This window comes from Plecotus auritus, assembly GCF_963455305.1.
Source record: "Plecotus auritus genome assembly, chromosome: 4".
NCBI classification, from domain to species: Eukaryota; Metazoa; Chordata; class Mammalia; order Chiroptera; family Vespertilionidae; genus Plecotus; species Plecotus auritus.
Genome location: NC_137775.1, coordinates 91989968 through 92006140, shown reverse-complemented (window position 1 = coordinate 92006140; position 16173 = coordinate 91989968). Strand labels below are relative to the sequence as shown.

At 48.5% G+C, this 16173-nt stretch overlaps 2 protein-coding genes across 7 annotated transcripts in view; one reads left to right on the top strand and one right to left on the bottom strand.

The window, feature by feature from the left end:
• The first annotated feature begins 11 nt into the window (after positions 1–11).
• BYSL (bystin like) lies at positions 12–13444 on the top strand. The gene is made up of 7 exons (XM_080663819.1): positions 12–605; positions 4799–4961; positions 7112–7250; positions 7815–7948; positions 9245–9405; positions 9718–9820; positions 10840–13444. Exons 1-7 carry the CDS (start codon positions 338–340, stop codon positions 11183–11185), a joined length of 1314 nt encoding a protein of 437 aa, XP_080519945.1. The 5' UTR covers positions 12–337; the 3' UTR covers positions 11186–13444.
• Positions 13438–16173, bottom strand: part of CCND3 (cyclin D3) — a 96958-nt gene continuing 94222 nt past the window's right edge. For all 6 annotated transcript variants that reach the window (XM_080663821.1, XM_080663823.1, XM_080663824.1 and 3 more), the window contains 3 exons: positions 15791–15950; positions 15084–15220; positions 13438–14591 (listed from right to left, as the gene is read on the bottom strand). In XM_080663821.1, coding sequence (XP_080519947.1) covers positions 14424–14591; positions 15084–15220; positions 15791–15950 — 465 coding nt within the window. In that variant the 3' untranslated portion in view covers positions 13438–14423. The remainder of the gene's footprint in view (positions 14592–15083; positions 15221–15790; positions 15951–16173) is intronic.

Genomic DNA, 16173 nt, shown 5'->3' with positions numbered 1-16173 from the left:
CGACGCACCACGAGGAACAGGGGCGTGTCTAGGCGCCTCCTCTGTGACACCTTCATTGGTATCACTGCCCAGCTGCTGCTCCCAGGCTTGCAGCACCCTGGCCTAAATCCTCAAAGGTTAGGGAAGACAATGCACAGAGTTAATTTGGGAGTCTAGCTCCAGGACCCACGAGTTCTTAGCAGGTGGGGCGGCGCTGATGGCACTCCTGGCCTCCGAGCGGTAGGGGGCGCTGTGCTTCTGTGTGGCCTCTTGGGAACGGGGAGTACCCAGCGCAAACGCACTCAGGACACCTTCGGCGTCTCCACGTGTGAACTTTCCCGGCAACTTTTTGAGAAAAATGCCCAAATTCAAGGCGGCCCGCGGGGCCGGGGGCCAGGAAAAACACGCTCCCCTTGCCGAGCAGATTCTGGCTGGGGACGCGGTGCGGGCAGGGGCCCGGGAGAAGCGGCGCGGTCGCGGAACCAAAGAGGAGGAAGAAGAGTATGTGGGGCCCCGGCTGACCCGACGGATTTTGCATCAAGCGCGGCAGCAGCAGGAGGAGCTCGAGGCCGAGCATGGAACTGGAAGCCGGCCCGCGGCGCCACGGGAGCGCATCACGCGGCTGGGTGAGTGGCGGGGTGGGTGCAAGGAAGAAGGAGGTTAGGAGAGGATGGACGGGCATCGGGCAAGGGAATAGCTCGGGATAAAAAGGGTCCGTAGTACTCCTTTAAAAAGGTACTGTAATGGGAGACTCAGCCCTGGAGCGGATTTAGGATAGTCAAAGCCTACTACTGGTTTTAGGCCCTCTCTTCTAGGTACCCCTGAAGTTGGGAAACAGGAAGTGATTTATCCATCCATTTGTCCTGTAAATACTTATGGGATGTCTACTAGTGCTTAGTACGGTGCTAGGAGTCTAGAAAGTTTGGATAAAGAGGTAAACAAGGTAGAAATGCGCCTGACTTCAGGATTTTATAGTCTAGCTCAGGAGAGAGTAGACAATGAGAATAATACATTCCATGGTAAAGTATAATAGATTCTCATAACAACAGCATTGATCTTGGGGGTCGGGCTCCCCAGATTGCATGACCTTTGTGCTGAGACCTGAAAAATGAGTGAGGAGTGCCCTGAGCAGAAAGAACAATATTGTTTAGGGGCCAAAGAGGGACAGAGGGTAAGTAAAAGATGATCAACATTTTCTTAGGGTGGGAGTGTTGACCTTCCTATCCAGTTCTCAGATCTCTTTCCTTTGTCCTGACACAATTGAACATTGACCTCCTGGCTTTAGTATCTTTACTTGGCTTCCAAGACATCACATTTATGTGTTACTACTTACCTCTCAGTAGCCTTTGCTGGCTCCCTTTTGATCCCCAATCTCTCTCTCTCTCTCTTTTTTTTATATATATATATTTTTATTGATTTCAGAAATGAAGGGAAAGGGAAAGATAGAAACATCAGTGATGAGAATCATCAATTGGCTGCCTCCTGCAGGCCCCCTACTGGGGACCCAAGCCCACAACCCAGGCATGTGCCCTGACAGGAATGGAACCCTGACCTCCTGGTTCATAGGTCAACACTCCACCACTGAGCCACACTGGCCAGGTGATTCCCCGACCTCTTAGTGAAGTGCCACAGGGTTCAGTCTTTGGACCTCTTCTCTTCACACACTTCTCTGGTGTTGTCATCAGTTTCATGGTTTAAACACCATCTATTTGGTGACCTCTCTCAACTTTATATCCTAGCCTTGATTTCTTCCATGAAACCTAGATTATTCAGTTGCCTATTTGGCATCTCCAGTTTGAAGTCTAATAGACATCTCAAATTTAACATGTCCAAAATAGACCTTCTTGCCAGACCTGCCCCTTCAACATCTTCCTCATCTCAGTTAATAGCACAATATCTTTCCATTTGTTTAAGACAAAAACCTTGGACTCCTCTTTCTTTTTTTTTTTTTTTAATATATTGATTTCAGAGAGGAAGGGAGAGAGAGAGATAGAAACATCAATGATGAGAGAGAATCCTTGATCGGCTGCCTCCTGCACGCCCTCTACTGGGGATCGAGCCTGCAACCCGGGCATGTGCCCTTGACTGGAATCGAACCTGGGACCCTTCAGTCCACAGGCCGACACTCTATCCGCTGAGCCAAACCAGCTATGGCTGGACTCCTCTTTCTCATTCCACATCTGATCTATTGGGAAATCCTGTTGACTCTGCCTTCAAAACATATCCAGAATCAGACCACTTCTTACCACCTTGGAACACCATCCTCTGCAAGCCACCACGATCTCTCTCACCTGGATTATTACAGTAGCCTCCTCATTAATATTCCATACCTCCTACAGTCCACTCTCAACAGCTAGAGAATTACAGTGGTTTGCAAAGCCTATATGATTGGCTCCCATTGCCAGTCCGACTTCGACTTTCTCCTTTTCACTCCACCCATATTGGCTTAAACATGTAAGTTAGGGCCTTTGCCCGGGTTGCTCCTTCTGTCCTCATATACCTGTAGGCATACTCTCAATTCTTCACCTTCTCAGGCCTGTTATGCAAAGAGCTGAGATCCGAGGAAGATAACCCAGAAGACTGGCTGTGAAAGACATGGGTTTATTAGGACTTACTGGGCACGGTGACGGCCCACTGGTAAAGTTTTTCCCCAGCACAGGGTTGTATAGAATACAGAGAACAGGGCATGCAGGAGAGACGTGCTCAAGCGCAAGCTCTGTAAGATCAAAACACTGGTAGTTTACAATCGGGCTCATATCCAAGATCCGTTTCTGTTTGGCTGTTTCTTGACTGAAGAGCTGTCCAGGCTCCCAAGGTTGCTCCCACAATCCGTTTACAGGTGGCCTTCATCATGTTCCCACAGGGTCAGAGGGGGAGTTGGAGCTTGGGAAGGGGCCCAGGTTCTCACATACCACACACCTTCCCTGACGACTTCATTAAAAATTGCAACACCCCCTCCCTGGCCTGGTGGTTCAGTCGGTTGGAGCATAGCATTGTTCCATATACCAAAAGGTTGCAGGTTCGATTCCTAGTCAGGGCACATACCTAGGTTGTGGGTTTGATTCTGGTCGGGCTGGGTACCGGAGGCAACTGATTGATGTCTCTCTCTCTCTCTCTCTCTCTCTCTCTCTCTCTCTCTCTCTCTTGTTTCTTCTCTCTCTAAAATCAATGGAGGGCATGTCTTCCAGAGAGAGTTAAAAGGAAAAGAGAGAGAGAATTTCAACACCCTCACCTCTATCTTTACAGTCCCAACTTCTCTGTTCTGGCCTATTGCTTTTTTTCATAGCACTTGTCTTTTAACCTATCATGTTATATTTATTGTCTGTCTTCCCTCACTAGAGTATAAGCTCTATAAGGGCAAAAGGTTTTGTTTCTCTCGTTCACTAGTATAGTTCCAGCACCCAGAACAGAGTATCACATATACTAGGCATTCAATGTTTACTGAATGAATGGATTAATGAATGATGGTGAGGTGGGTAGGAACCAAATCTGCAAAAGACTTGGAGGCTGTGCCCAGGATTTAAAGCTGTCATAAAGACAATGAAAAACTATTGGAGAATATGGAGACCAGTTAGGGGACTGTTTAATTAATCCAGGCAAGAAATGTTGCTGATCTAGGCTTCGACAGAGCTGCGAAGGATTTGAAATATTCTATGAGGTAGAATTGGATAGGCTTTAGTAATTGAGTGTTGGGGATGAGGCAGGCCTGCCTCCCAGGTTCTGGCTTAGCATGGGGTGGATGGTGGTGCTATGTACTTAGATATAGAACACAGTGAGCAGTATAGACCTAGGAGGAAAAGAGAGTGAGTTTGGTTGATACAGGTGAAGTTTGAAGTTCTTGTGAAGAGCAGCTGTACAGGTGGCAGCTGGGTTATGGTCTGGAGTGAAGGGACATCTATACCTCCAAGCATAGGTTTGGGGGTTGTTAACATGTGGAGACAAAACACCTTCGCCACATCACCACCACCACCACCACCACCACCATTTAGCTTTTATCACACACTTCCTTTGTTAATAACCTGTTCATATGCAGCATTTCATCTCCCCGATTGGAGTATGGCATGCCTTACCAGATGCCCAATCAGCTGTAGCCTTCCAGTAATCAGTTCTTCAATGGGTTGGTCCATTGAAATCTGAACTACACTGCCTGGCCTTGAGGCCTTCCACAGTCTGGGTTCACTTTACCCATCCAGCCGTATTTCTTGCTGCTGCTTAACAGACAATCTTGTAACCAAGTCCTTTTGCCAGTGTTATAACCCAGGTTTGGACCACACTCCAGCTGCACCCATGCTCCCTATCCAGACTCTAACCATCGTCGGCACTCATCATCTTCTAAGCGCCTATGGTATATACTGTCTCTGCCACTCATTTGGCATATGATCTAGTCCATCCATGTGTGTAGAATATGGGTAAAGAATGCACAATCTAGGCCCAGAATACATGCCATAGGCAAATTACTTTTCTTGTGCTTTAGTGTTCCCATCTGAAACTGGATATACTAATAAGACCTACTTCTTGGGGTTGTATTATGTACAGTATTTAGAACAGTTCCTGTACATGACTGAGTATAATGTATTAACTATGATATATTGGCATCACTATGTCATTGTTTCACATATGTACGTTTTGTTTCTCAAGCAAGATTGTAAGCCCCTGGTACAGGAAGATAGTGTGTGCACCACTATTTCACTGAACACATCTGTATCTATTACAAGCCCACGTGAGGCTTACACTGTACATGGTGGTTAAAGTTAAATTGACCTTTAAATCCCTCACCCATCGCTTGCCTTTCTCATCCATTTCGTCACCTCTCTTCTAGGTCCAGGAGTGCCGCGAGATGGATCAGATGATGAGGATGAAGAGTGGCCCACCCTGGAGAAGGCTGCCACAATGACAGGGGCGGGCCACCATGCAGAGGTGGTCGTGGACCCTGAGGATGAGCGTGCCATTGAGATGTTCATGAATAAAAACCCTCCTGTCAGGTAGGGCTGACATGGCCTAGAATTTGGGGTAGTGGGTCCTGGTAGCAACTTCGCACAAGGAAGCAAATGCCCTGGCAGAGTTTTGATTCCCTACCTTTGGGAAGGGCCTGAGCGTTGCTAGTTGTAGGGATCCACCTTAACAAAAGTGGCCCATCCTCAAAAGACCATTCTGAGTGAGAATGACACAGACTCAAAATACCTCCTCCCCCTCTGTCCACCTGTTCTAGAACTGCTCAGATTACCTGGGGAAATAGCTACCTGACCTTTTTATGTTTCTGGGGAGATGTATCCCATTGCATTTGGTCTTGGCCTACTCAGTTTTCCTAGTGGTAAGTTCAGTTTCCTTGGCCAAATCTCTTTCGTACCCTAAGCTTCATTTTATTCAAGGTTTTTCAGCCTTAGCACTATTGGCATTTGGGGCTGGATCATTTGTGTGCGGGGCAGGGCTGACCTGTGCAATGTAGGATGTTTAGCAGCATCTCTGACCTCTACTCACTAGATCCCAGGAGTGACCTTCCCACCAATTGTGATAACCAAAAAGGTCTCAGGCATTGCCAGATGTCTCAGGCATTGCAAATTCGCCCCCACTTAGAACCACTAATTTATTCCCATCTGTAATAAATGCTACTCCAGACGATGTATGCATTTGAGCTCCTGTAGTCAAACCCCTGAGCATGTGGATTTTGGCCCAGGAGAGGGGAATCTAGCAGAACCCTCAACCAGTCCATTCTGATCCTGTGATATTAACATGACATTGTCCTTGGTTCTTCGGGCTACTTTGGGTTAATGCATCTCTCATTGCTTAATAATACTATGAAAACACAGGGAGGCTGAATGATAAGGTCTGTTGTATTTTATTTGAGAGCACAGAACAAAGGAATGAGTTCCTCTTTCAGATTGATACCCAGCAACTGAAATAGATGTCACAGAGTGTGTACTTGGACTTGTGTGCTTGTCCCACCAGAGAGCCTCTCAGTGCCTTATAACTCCTTTTTAACAGATCATTCTGACGAACTTGGCAGAATGGTTTTCCAGCTTGCAATAAATAGAAGAGTAAAGCTACTAGAAACAGTGACTCCTGGCAGTTTTGAGAAATGACAGCTGGCATCTTCAGAAAGCAGGCCCAGACCCACATGAGCTCAGCAGTCAGAGGCTGTTTAATTTGGACGCACATTACTGTGTGCTGTAAAGTACCTGAACTTTAGAACCTGAGCAACCGGGGCTTGACTCTTTCCCCCCACTTGAAAACTCTGAGTCCTTGGGTGCGTATTAACTTGCCTGAGTATCAGTTCCCATGTTGAATAAGGGGAATAACACCCAGCATAGATACTGCACGGACTATCTAAGATAACGTCTAAGAAGTCCTGTACTCGGTGCCTGGCCTTGAGAAGACCCTCAGTTTTAAATATACGTTAGCAGCCTCTGGAGATACCATTCTTATACCAAAGCCCAATGGAAGGAGAATAAGGAGTCATCACAATAAAGTTATGTTGGGTATACTGTTTAAATATTATTAATCATAGAAATACTTTTATAAATTTTAGTAAATTTATAGAAGTTTGTGCCCTGGTCTTTTCCCAAATTATCCCAGCTACTTGAAATCTTGGTATATAACTGAGAGGCCAGACCAGTATTTTATAATTGGAGAGACTTCAGCATGTGAGGGATGTGTCTGAAATAGGCAACACATTACACATTTTCTATGTACTAATAGTTCCAAGTAACGTACATGCATTAATTTGCTTAATCCTGACGTTAACTCTATGAGGTAGGTGCAGTTATTACCCGTTTTATAGATGAGAAAACTGAAGCATAGAGATGCAAAATAGCATGCCCAAGGTTATACAGGGAGTGGGAAAGCCAGAATCTAAACCCAGGCAGACTGGCTTCAGAGTCTAGGTTCTTTCTTAACCTCCACATATTTGTCTGCTTCATCCTAAGTTGAATGGCTTTCAGGTCATTTGTGCTCTGCAGTGATTCCATGGTGGGTCTGGCCCCGAAGGGAACTGAGGTCGCACATCCCAGCAAGATGACAGGTTTATTGGAGCTCACAAGAAACTGTGTGTGAAGTCTAGAGCTTCCTGGACTATGACCACAGCACTCCCGCCCCTTCCTTCACCTCTCCTCTGCACCCCACTCCCAACTCTTAGGCGTACCCTGGCTGACATCATCATGGAGAAGCTGACTGAGAAGCAGACGGAAGTTGAGACTGTCATGTCCGAGGTGACAGGATTCCCTATGCCCCAACTGGACCCCCGGGTCCTAGAGGTCTACAGAGGAGTCCGGGAGGTAAGAACTGGAATACCTTTACAGGGGCTGTGGGCTCCCACCTAAGGTTTTGGATGACAACATCTCATACACAGAAGGCCTGGTGACCGAGAACAGTCTTTTTTTTTTTAAAATATATTTTATTGATTTTTTACAGAGAGGAAGGGAGAGGGAGAGAGTTGGAAACATCGATGAGAGAGAAAGATCAATCAGCTGCCTCCTGCACACCCCCCACTGGGGATGTGACCACAACCAAGGTACATGCCCTTGACCGGAATCAAACCTGGGACCCTTGAGTCCACAGGCTGACGCTCTATCCACTGAGCCAAACCGTTTAGGGCAACCGAGAACAGTCTTAAGTCAGAGTGTATGGGTTCAGAGTCCTGCTATACCACTTAGTGACTTGGTGGCTGTGGGTAAGGGCTCCGTTTCCCTATCTGGAAAATGAGGATGATAGTAGCATCTCCTTATGTGGTTGTGAGGATTCAGTGAGTGAACATATGAAAAGCCCCTGGACAAGTACCTGGCACTCGGCAAGCAGGATGTGTGCTAATGGCAACGATGGTATTACTTCCTCATCCCCAGGTGTTATCCAAGTACCGCAGTGGGAAGCTGCCCAAGGCATTTAAGATCATTCCTGCACTCTCCAACTGGGAGCAGATCCTCTATGTCACAGAGCCTGAGGCCTGGACTGCTGCTGCAATGTACCAAGCCACAAGGTAGAGTGCATGGGAGTTCGAGTGGCCTTAGGTCTATAGGTAAAGGGCTGGGGGCATAGGAAGTACAGGCTTTCCTGGTCTTTGCCATTACTTTTTTTTTTTTTTCCTCTTATTTTTATTTTATGCATTTATTTTTATTGGTTTCAGAGAGGAAGGGAGAGGGAGAAATAGAAACATCAATGATAAGAATCATTGATTGGCTGCCTCCTGCGCACCCCTTACTGAGGATTGAGCCCGCAACCCGGCCACCTGCACTTGACCGGCATTGAACCCAGGATCCTTCAGTCTGCAGGCTGATGCTCTATCCACTGAGCCAAACCAGCTTGGGGCTGCCATTACATTTTTTAAAAATATTTTTTGTTGAGAGAGGAAGGGAGAGGGAGACAGAGAAACACTGGCTGCCTTCCACAGGCCCCCCCCCCCCCACACACACACACACACACACACACTGGGGATCGAGCCCACAACCAGGGCATGCCCCCTGACTAGGAACAGAACCAGCAGCCCTTTTGTGCATGGGATGACGCCCAACCAACTGAGCCACACCAGCCAGGGCTGCCATTACATTTTAACTTTGCCCCAGAGTTCTCTCTTGTGCTTCTTTTTTTTTTTTTTTTAAATATATATTTTATTGATATTTCGCAGAGAGGAAGGGAGAGGGATAGAGAGCTAGAAACATCGATGAGAGAGAAACATCGATCAGCTGCCTCCTGCACACCTCCCACTGGGGATGTGCCCGCAACCAAGGTACATGCCCTTGACCGGAATCGAACCTGGGACCTTTCAGTCCACAGGCCGACGCTCTATCCACTGAGCCAAACCGGTTTCGGCTCTTGTGCTTCTTTATATCATCATTTTCCCAGCTTTTCCTGTTTCATGTTCTGGGGCCAAGACCCCGTTGAAAATCGCCTGTGATGAGTTTTTAGGGAAGAGGCTTATAACTGCTGGGCTACCACCCTGGTGTGTCAGACAGGCCTCAGAAGTCTGTGCCTCCCCACACATGCTCAGTTCCCTCAAAGAGTAGGGTAGAGAAGGCCCATGGTGGGGAGAGGAAGGTGAATAGCTGAGTTGCCATTGGTTTGGGAGCATTCTGGCTCTCTCGGTGTTCACCTGTTTGGATGCATCTTGTAGACCTCCTGTTCCCTCCTATCTGATTTGGGTGTTGCATGCACTCAGTTCACACACTCACACACACCCCTCAGATCTTTTGCATGCACCATCCACAGTGATATTTAAAGGGCCAGCTCCAGGCTGTCAAGTGACCTGGGATGTCCCTGCTACCCCCAAAAAAACTAGGATTTTCGCATCTAACCTGAAGGAACGCATGGCCCAGCGCTTCTACAACCTTGTCCTGCTCCCCCGTGTACGAGATGATATTGCTGAATACAAACGACTCAATTTCCACCTCTACATGGCCCTCAAGAAGGCCCTTTTCAAGCCTGGAGCCTGGTTTAAAGGTGAGAACCCAGGAGGCAGTTAAGAAAGGGAGGGGCTGGGGAAAATAAGAGATCAACTGAAGGACTTATATGCATGTATATAAGAGTAACCAACGGATTCAAAACATTGAGGGGTGAGGCATGTATGGGAGTGGGGTGAGGGGGGGCAATGGTAAGATATGTACACATATAATACCTTAATAAAATAAAAAATAAAAAAAGGGAGGGGCATGACTTGGGAGATGGCTGTCTCTGGTAGGTGGGGGTGCTTCCTGCTTTGCATCCTTTCTCTCGCCCTCAGCTCAAAGTGACTGCCCCTCTGACCCTCCCCAGGGATCCTCATCCCACTGTGTGAGTCGGGCACCTGTACCCTCCGGGAAGCCATCATCGTGGGTAGCATCATCACCAAATGCTCCATTCCTGTGCTGCACTCCAGGTAGTGTTTCCACTCCAGGGGAAAGAGGATGACTGGTCAGTAGAATCACCAGGACTTGGAAAGTTGGTGGGGTACAGAGTGGGAAAGGAGCTAAGCATAGTCCTGGGTTTGTGGCTTAAGCCACTAGGTATATCATTACTCCACTAGATTGTAATTCCATAAGAACAGGATCCCAGTGCCTGGCACTTGGTAGGTGCTCAGTAAATAGTTGAAGGAATGAATAGGGAACATGCGAAGGAAATAGGTCAGGGGTGGAGATGTTGAGATATTTGAACATATCCTAGTTGGATACAAGCATTCTGAGACAGGAGTAGGGATTTGGGATGAATCAGCATCCCAAATAGAGATGATAACCGCAGTGCAGGGCGAGGAGGATCAAGACTGCATAGGTGCTCTAGCCCAGTGGTCGGCAAACTGCGCCTCGTGAGCCACATGCGGCTCACTGCTCTGTTGACTAATTAGAGTTTGCCGACCACTGACCTAGACTCCCAATTCCAATAATTACAGGCTGTTGTTGTTCCTTGTGATTAAGCCCCTATCCCAGTGGTCGGCAATCTCATTAGTCAACAGAGCGGAAAACCATGGCTCGCGAGCCGCATGTGGCTCGCAAGCCGCAGTTTGCCGACCACTGTCCTAGCCAGTTTGGCTCAGTGGATAGAACGTTGGCCTGCAGACTGAAGGGTCCCAGTTTCAATTCTGGCCAAGGGCACATGCCTGGGTTGTGGGATCGATCCCCAGCAGGGGGCGTGCAGGAGGCAGCTGATCAGTAATTCTCTCTCATCATTGATGTTTCTATCTCTCCCTCTCCCTCTCTGAAATCAATAAAAATGTAAAAATAAATAAATAAAATTACTTGGAAAAAAAAGACTGCACTGCATAGGTGAGAAGGCCTGAGATGGCCCTCTTAGGCATACCACAGTGTAAGGGCCAGTAGAGGAGAAGAGGGGAAAAGCACAGAGGGAGAGGTAGGACCTCTCCCCCAACATTTCCCCACCACTAACCACCCATCTTCCCACCAGTGCGGCCATGCTGAAAATTGCTGAGATGGAATACAGCGGTGCCAACAGCATCTTCCTGCGGCTGCTGCTGGATAAGAAGTACGCACTGCCCTACAGGGTGCTGGATGCTCTGGTCTTCCACTTCCTGGGGTTCCGGACGGAGAAGCGTGAACTGCCCGTGCTCTGGCACCAGTGCCTCCTGACTTTGGCCCAGCGCTATAAGGCAGACCTGGCCATGGAGCAGAAAGAGGCCCTCCTGGAACTGCTCCGGCTACAGCCCCATCCCCAGCTGTCCCCTGAGATCAGGCGTGAGCTTCAGAGCGCAGTGCCCCGAGATGTGGAAGATGTTCCCATCACCATGGACTGAGGAAACAGCCACTCATCCTGGTCTGTGGGGGGTGGGAGGACACTAGGATTCCAGTTAAGGTGACACTGAGCCTTTACAACTGGGCAGTGAGAGCCCCTGGGCATCTGGGACTCCCCAGTACCCTACAGGGAGGACTGAGGGTCAGGCAATTGTTCCTGCTCAGTTCTGGAACCTGTTTGAGATTCCACACCCCAGCATTCCCCTTGCCCTGCTGGGGCTTGGAGTACTTTCTCTCAGGCTATGTCAAGTCACTGGGATGTGGATGAAAAGGTGGGTATTTATTGAGCGTCTGTGTTTTATTGTGATCAATGGAGATCTTTCTGTTTTTCCTCTTTATCTAAAGGTAGGGATTACTCTTCCCTCTTTCTTTCTAGGAGTGGATTCTTACCCAGTATACTAAGGACCCCCCACCCCTATCCTAACTCTACAAACTAGGTTCTCCAGGCTATACCCAGAGTTACCTCTAGGGGGCTCATCGCTGTCTTTCCCCAATACAGGCTGCTTTGGGAGAATGCCAGGAACCAGGAGGTTGTTCAAAAGATGGTCTATCTCAGCTGTGGGTGGAAGAGCTAGAGGAGAAAGCCCCTAGAGCAAGCATGTCAAACTCAAAGGCTAACACTGGCCAAATAATCTAGGCCTGTGTCCCGCAAGCCACGAGCTTGACATGCTTACCCTAGAGCAGTTTGCCGCTCTGTCGACTAATGAGTTTGCCGACTGCTGTCATATACTACCCTTTACCTCTTTGCACACAATATGCCACAATTGCCTAATCCTCACAGCTTCCAACTACACAGTAACATTTAGTCTAGTCCAGTGGTCGGCAAACTCATTAGTCAACAGAGCGGCAAACCGTGGCTCGTGAGCCGCATGTGGCTCGCGAGCTACAGTTTGCCGACCACTGCCCTAGAGGGAAGTGGAAATGCAAAGGCCAGATGAGAGAATATTGGTTGTGCCAGGATGATTAGATCTGGATCACCACCAGACAAGTTCCCTTTCTGGCTAATGAGAGCATTAGACTGGAAGTTGGCAAACTAGGGTCATATGCCCATTTTCTTATGGCCCATGAACTAAGAATGGTGTTTACATTTTTTAATGGATGGGAAAATTTTTTTTAAAGAGTATTTTGTGGTAGGTGAAAATTATGTGAAATTCCAATTCCAGTGTCCATAGTTTCATTGGAACACAGCCACTCACATCTATTTACATGTTTTCCGTGGCTGCTTTCATGCTGCAGTAGCGGAGTACAATCCTGGAACCCTTGTTTGCCTTTGAAAATGTGACTTTGTTCCAACCTAGTTAATATATTTGGGAACAATTTTATCATAAAACAAGTATCACATTTATTTATATGCAGTTTTGTCCTTGAGAAACACCACATAAAATCAGAAAACTGCACCAAGCTGAACCAAGCCAGATACACAAGTGCATGCACCTCTGACATGTGGGTTAGGAGTCACATCCACAACCTGCCTTCCACATCCTCTCAACCTTGGCTTCCACAAGCAAACTTCAGGTCTTTTTGAAGATAAAGGACTATATTTGTGTTTCTCAACCATTTAGTATATAAAAACTATGCTATCCTTTTTTTAAAAATACTTTTTATTGATTTCAGAGAGGAAGAGATAAACATCGATGATGAGAGAATCATTCATTGGCTGCCTCCTGCATGCCCCAGGCTGGGGATCAAACCTGCAACCCAGGCATGTGCCCTGACCAGGAATTGAACCATGAACTCCTGGTTCATAGGTCCACTCTCAACCACTGAGCCAAAGCAGCCAGGCTTTTTTAAAAAACATGTCACTCAACCCCGCTGTGTGATTGTGCATAGATCCGTGAACCAAGTGGGTTGGGTCATGGTTGTGGGCTTGATCCCCAGTAGAGGGCGTGTACCAGAAGGAGGCAGCCATAGATTATCCTCCCATCATTGATGTTTGTGTATCTCCCTCTGAAAATAATTTTTTAAAAAACATTGTTCATCAATTTTTTGCATGTTTTGCCCATACATACATCCTATGGATTTTATTAGGCAGTTTTGCAAAGTACAATGATTTTTAGGAACGATCATGTTCCATTATAAAGTAGCACTGTCTATGTGGGACAGAGTTACTATCCCACAGGCCTAAAATATTTACTCTGACCCTTTACATTAAAGGCTTGATGGACCACTGATTGAACCACTGATTTCTGCCCTCTTTACCACATGCTTTTATCCACACCTCCATCCAACCCAAGAAGCCAAGGCCAACTTTATTCCAGAATCTTTATTAAGGTAGCATGGTCCTGGGCCAACAAGTGGACCTTGTGGCCTTAGGAAAGACCTGTGTTAACAGGGCTTGCATCTCCAGACGGGGCTTGGTCACCTCCAGGTCATCCCTGCTTCATCCCCTGATGAAGGATGGGGCAGAGGGCCAAAGGGAGAGGAGGGCCTGGCCCCTCCCAGGCTGTAGCAGCTCCTCGGTCACAAAGATCCTCTAGCCAGTAGCAGAGGAGGGATGCAGCAACCGCCAGGGTCACCACTTGGGTTGGTGGGCCCCACCACACCCTCTTACAGTTGTATTCAACACAATTAATAAATTAAAACAACCTCTTCCTTCAGCACTGACCCCCCCTCAATCACATAGGAGAAGCTGGGCAGAAAGCAAAGCAAGGAGGAACTGGTTGATTCTTGAACCTCTGACAGAGGCCTGGGCCCCTCCCTCTAGGAGCAGCTGTGGGTACGGATTATGCAGGGCTCTCCAAAGTATGTTGAGAAGAGCTGTCCAGACTGTGTCCCCTCAGAATATCAGAAATTTCTTCAGAAAGACCCCAATCCAAATGCAGTAACTCTAGAAGGTGCAGCACCTTTATAAGGCACCAGGGCATTTTGGCAGTTGAGAACATGAAAGCCCCAGAAATAGGGGGCCTCAATAAGGAATGCTGGTACATGTATTTTACCTACTTCAATTTTGCCTCTGACCAGCTGACCCACCCCCAGCTAGGGAAGGAGCTGAGCTGGTCAGAGGCAGGGAGAAGGAGGGGCCTGACTGGCCACCCAAACATGGCTGGCCGAGCCCCTTAGTGCACACTGCAGGGATAGGTAGGACCTGCCCCCTTTTCTTTAACAAAGGGCAAATAGGAAGGAGCCCCCCCCAGACTTCAGTTGTGGCAGATGTGATGTCATTCCTGCAGGCAGGGAGGGAGGGTGGCAGTGTCCCCTCCTCTGCTTTCAGTGGCCACTGGAGGGGGCCTCTCCCCGGGGCTACAGATGGATGGCTGTGACATCTGTGGGAGTGCTGGTCTGGCTGGGCCCCTGGCTGCTGGAGCCTCTGGGGGCTTTGGGTGCTGGGCTGGGGGACGACTGGGCAGCTTCCCTGAGGCTCTCCCTGAGTGCAGCTTCAATCTGCTCCTGACAGGCTCGCAGGCAGTCCTGGGAACAAGGGGGAACAGTGAGGAGGGACTGCTGGGTGAAGTGGAGGAAGGTCCCATTGGAGCTAAAGGTCCACTTCCCTCCTCCCATAGCAGGTGCAGGGGACAGACACCTCCCAGCACACAGGGAAGTCTGGGGAGGTTAGGCCACAGCCCAGCCCCAGGAATCAGCCTTCAATTCTCAGAAACTGGCAAGAGGATGTGGCAACAGGGTGTGAGCGCAGCCCTGCATCCGACACCAAACCTCCCACCCCCACTTCTGCACACCATTTGGCAGAAAAGGGCACCAAGGGATGGTGCCCTGCAACCCACCCAAGACAACTTGCTTTTTCCCAGACAAGGCAGTAGATGAAACCCCACAGAAGCCCCAAGGGCAAGGCACGTGAAACCAAGAGTGGGCACCAGGTTGGAGATGGACGCCTCCCTCTAGTGGAGGCTACGAGAATAGCAGCGCTTCATGAATTAGGCTGCTGCCCAGCTGCCCAACACTCACCACTTCAGTGCCTGTGATCCCTGCCAGCAGCTCGGTGAGCTCATCTCCAGATGCGGACCAGGCACCCAGGCCTTGCACTGCAGCCCCAATGCTGCCTGTGGCGATCATGGATGGTGGGTACATGGCAAAGGTGTAATCTTGGGAAGAGGGAGAGGGAACCATGAGGCAAGGAGAACATCAAGAATAACAACCAGGGTGCACTTCCTATTGCTCAGAGTGTGCCAGACAGCAGGAATGGAGCAGGGGCATACTGGAAAATGCCAGCAGTGAATTGTGTCAGACAGGGGCAAGAGAGAAAGGTAGGAAAGATCCTGTCCTGGAGGGCCAGGGTGAATAGCAGACTTGGGCAGGCCAGGTCCAGGGTGGTCCCTAAGGGACCCTGGCCAGGCACCAGGGAGTGAATGAGTCTCCCTGGTGTGGAAACAAAACCAGGGTCAAGACCTGAGTTCTGCTCCTAATTTAATCACCGTGAAGCCTTAGGTAAGTCACTTCTCTCTAAGCCCTGAGGCCCCACCTGCATTTGTACTGGGGTCTCTTAAGATCCCATACAGCTCAGCTTGTGCTCAGCATTTTTTCTGTATTGAAACTGGGGGCTCAGAGGGGATATAATTTTCACAAATTTTGTAAGGCATATAACAAGAATCTCCTATGACCCTTCCAAGTCTTGATTTTCCTGATTTGGCAAAAATGTGCCTGGAGTTTATTACCTGTAGCACAGAGGGCCAAAAAGGTCTGAGCATGCTTTTTGACCAAGGCCTGTCGGTCACTGGGCAGAGAGAGCCGGTACAGGATCAGGGCCAGGAAGTCATGGGCAATCACAGCAGCCAGGTCCCACTTGAGCTTCCCCAGGACCAGCACCTCCCAGTCCTGGAGATTGAAGAAGAAGGTGGGGTCGGTGACTAAAGTAGGCAAGGGAAGGGAGTAAAGGAGAAGGAAGCCCATCAAACTTGAAGGTCAAGACCCCAGTTTTGCTTCTGGGTTTAGGGACTGGCACTGGGGACATTTACTCTGAGCATTTGTTCATCTTTTACTAGGTGCCAGACTACATGCTGTACATGAATTGTCTTTTGATCTTGTTTGGTTAACTTTT

Excerpts from the sequence above, each read along its gene's own strand:
- BYSL (XM_080663819.1), top strand. The coding sequence starts at position 338 with ATGCCCAAATTCAAGGCGGCCCGCGGGGCCGGGGGCCAGGAAAAACAC. Across the intron at positions 4,962-7,111 it reads AATAAAAACCCTCCTGTCAG|GCGTACCCTGGCTGACATCA; the intron begins GTAGGGCTGACA and ends CCCAACTCTTAG. Across the intron at positions 9,406-9,717 it reads GCCTGGAGCCTGGTTTAAAG|GGATCCTCATCCCACTGTGT; the intron begins GTGAGAACCCAG and ends GACCCTCCCCAG.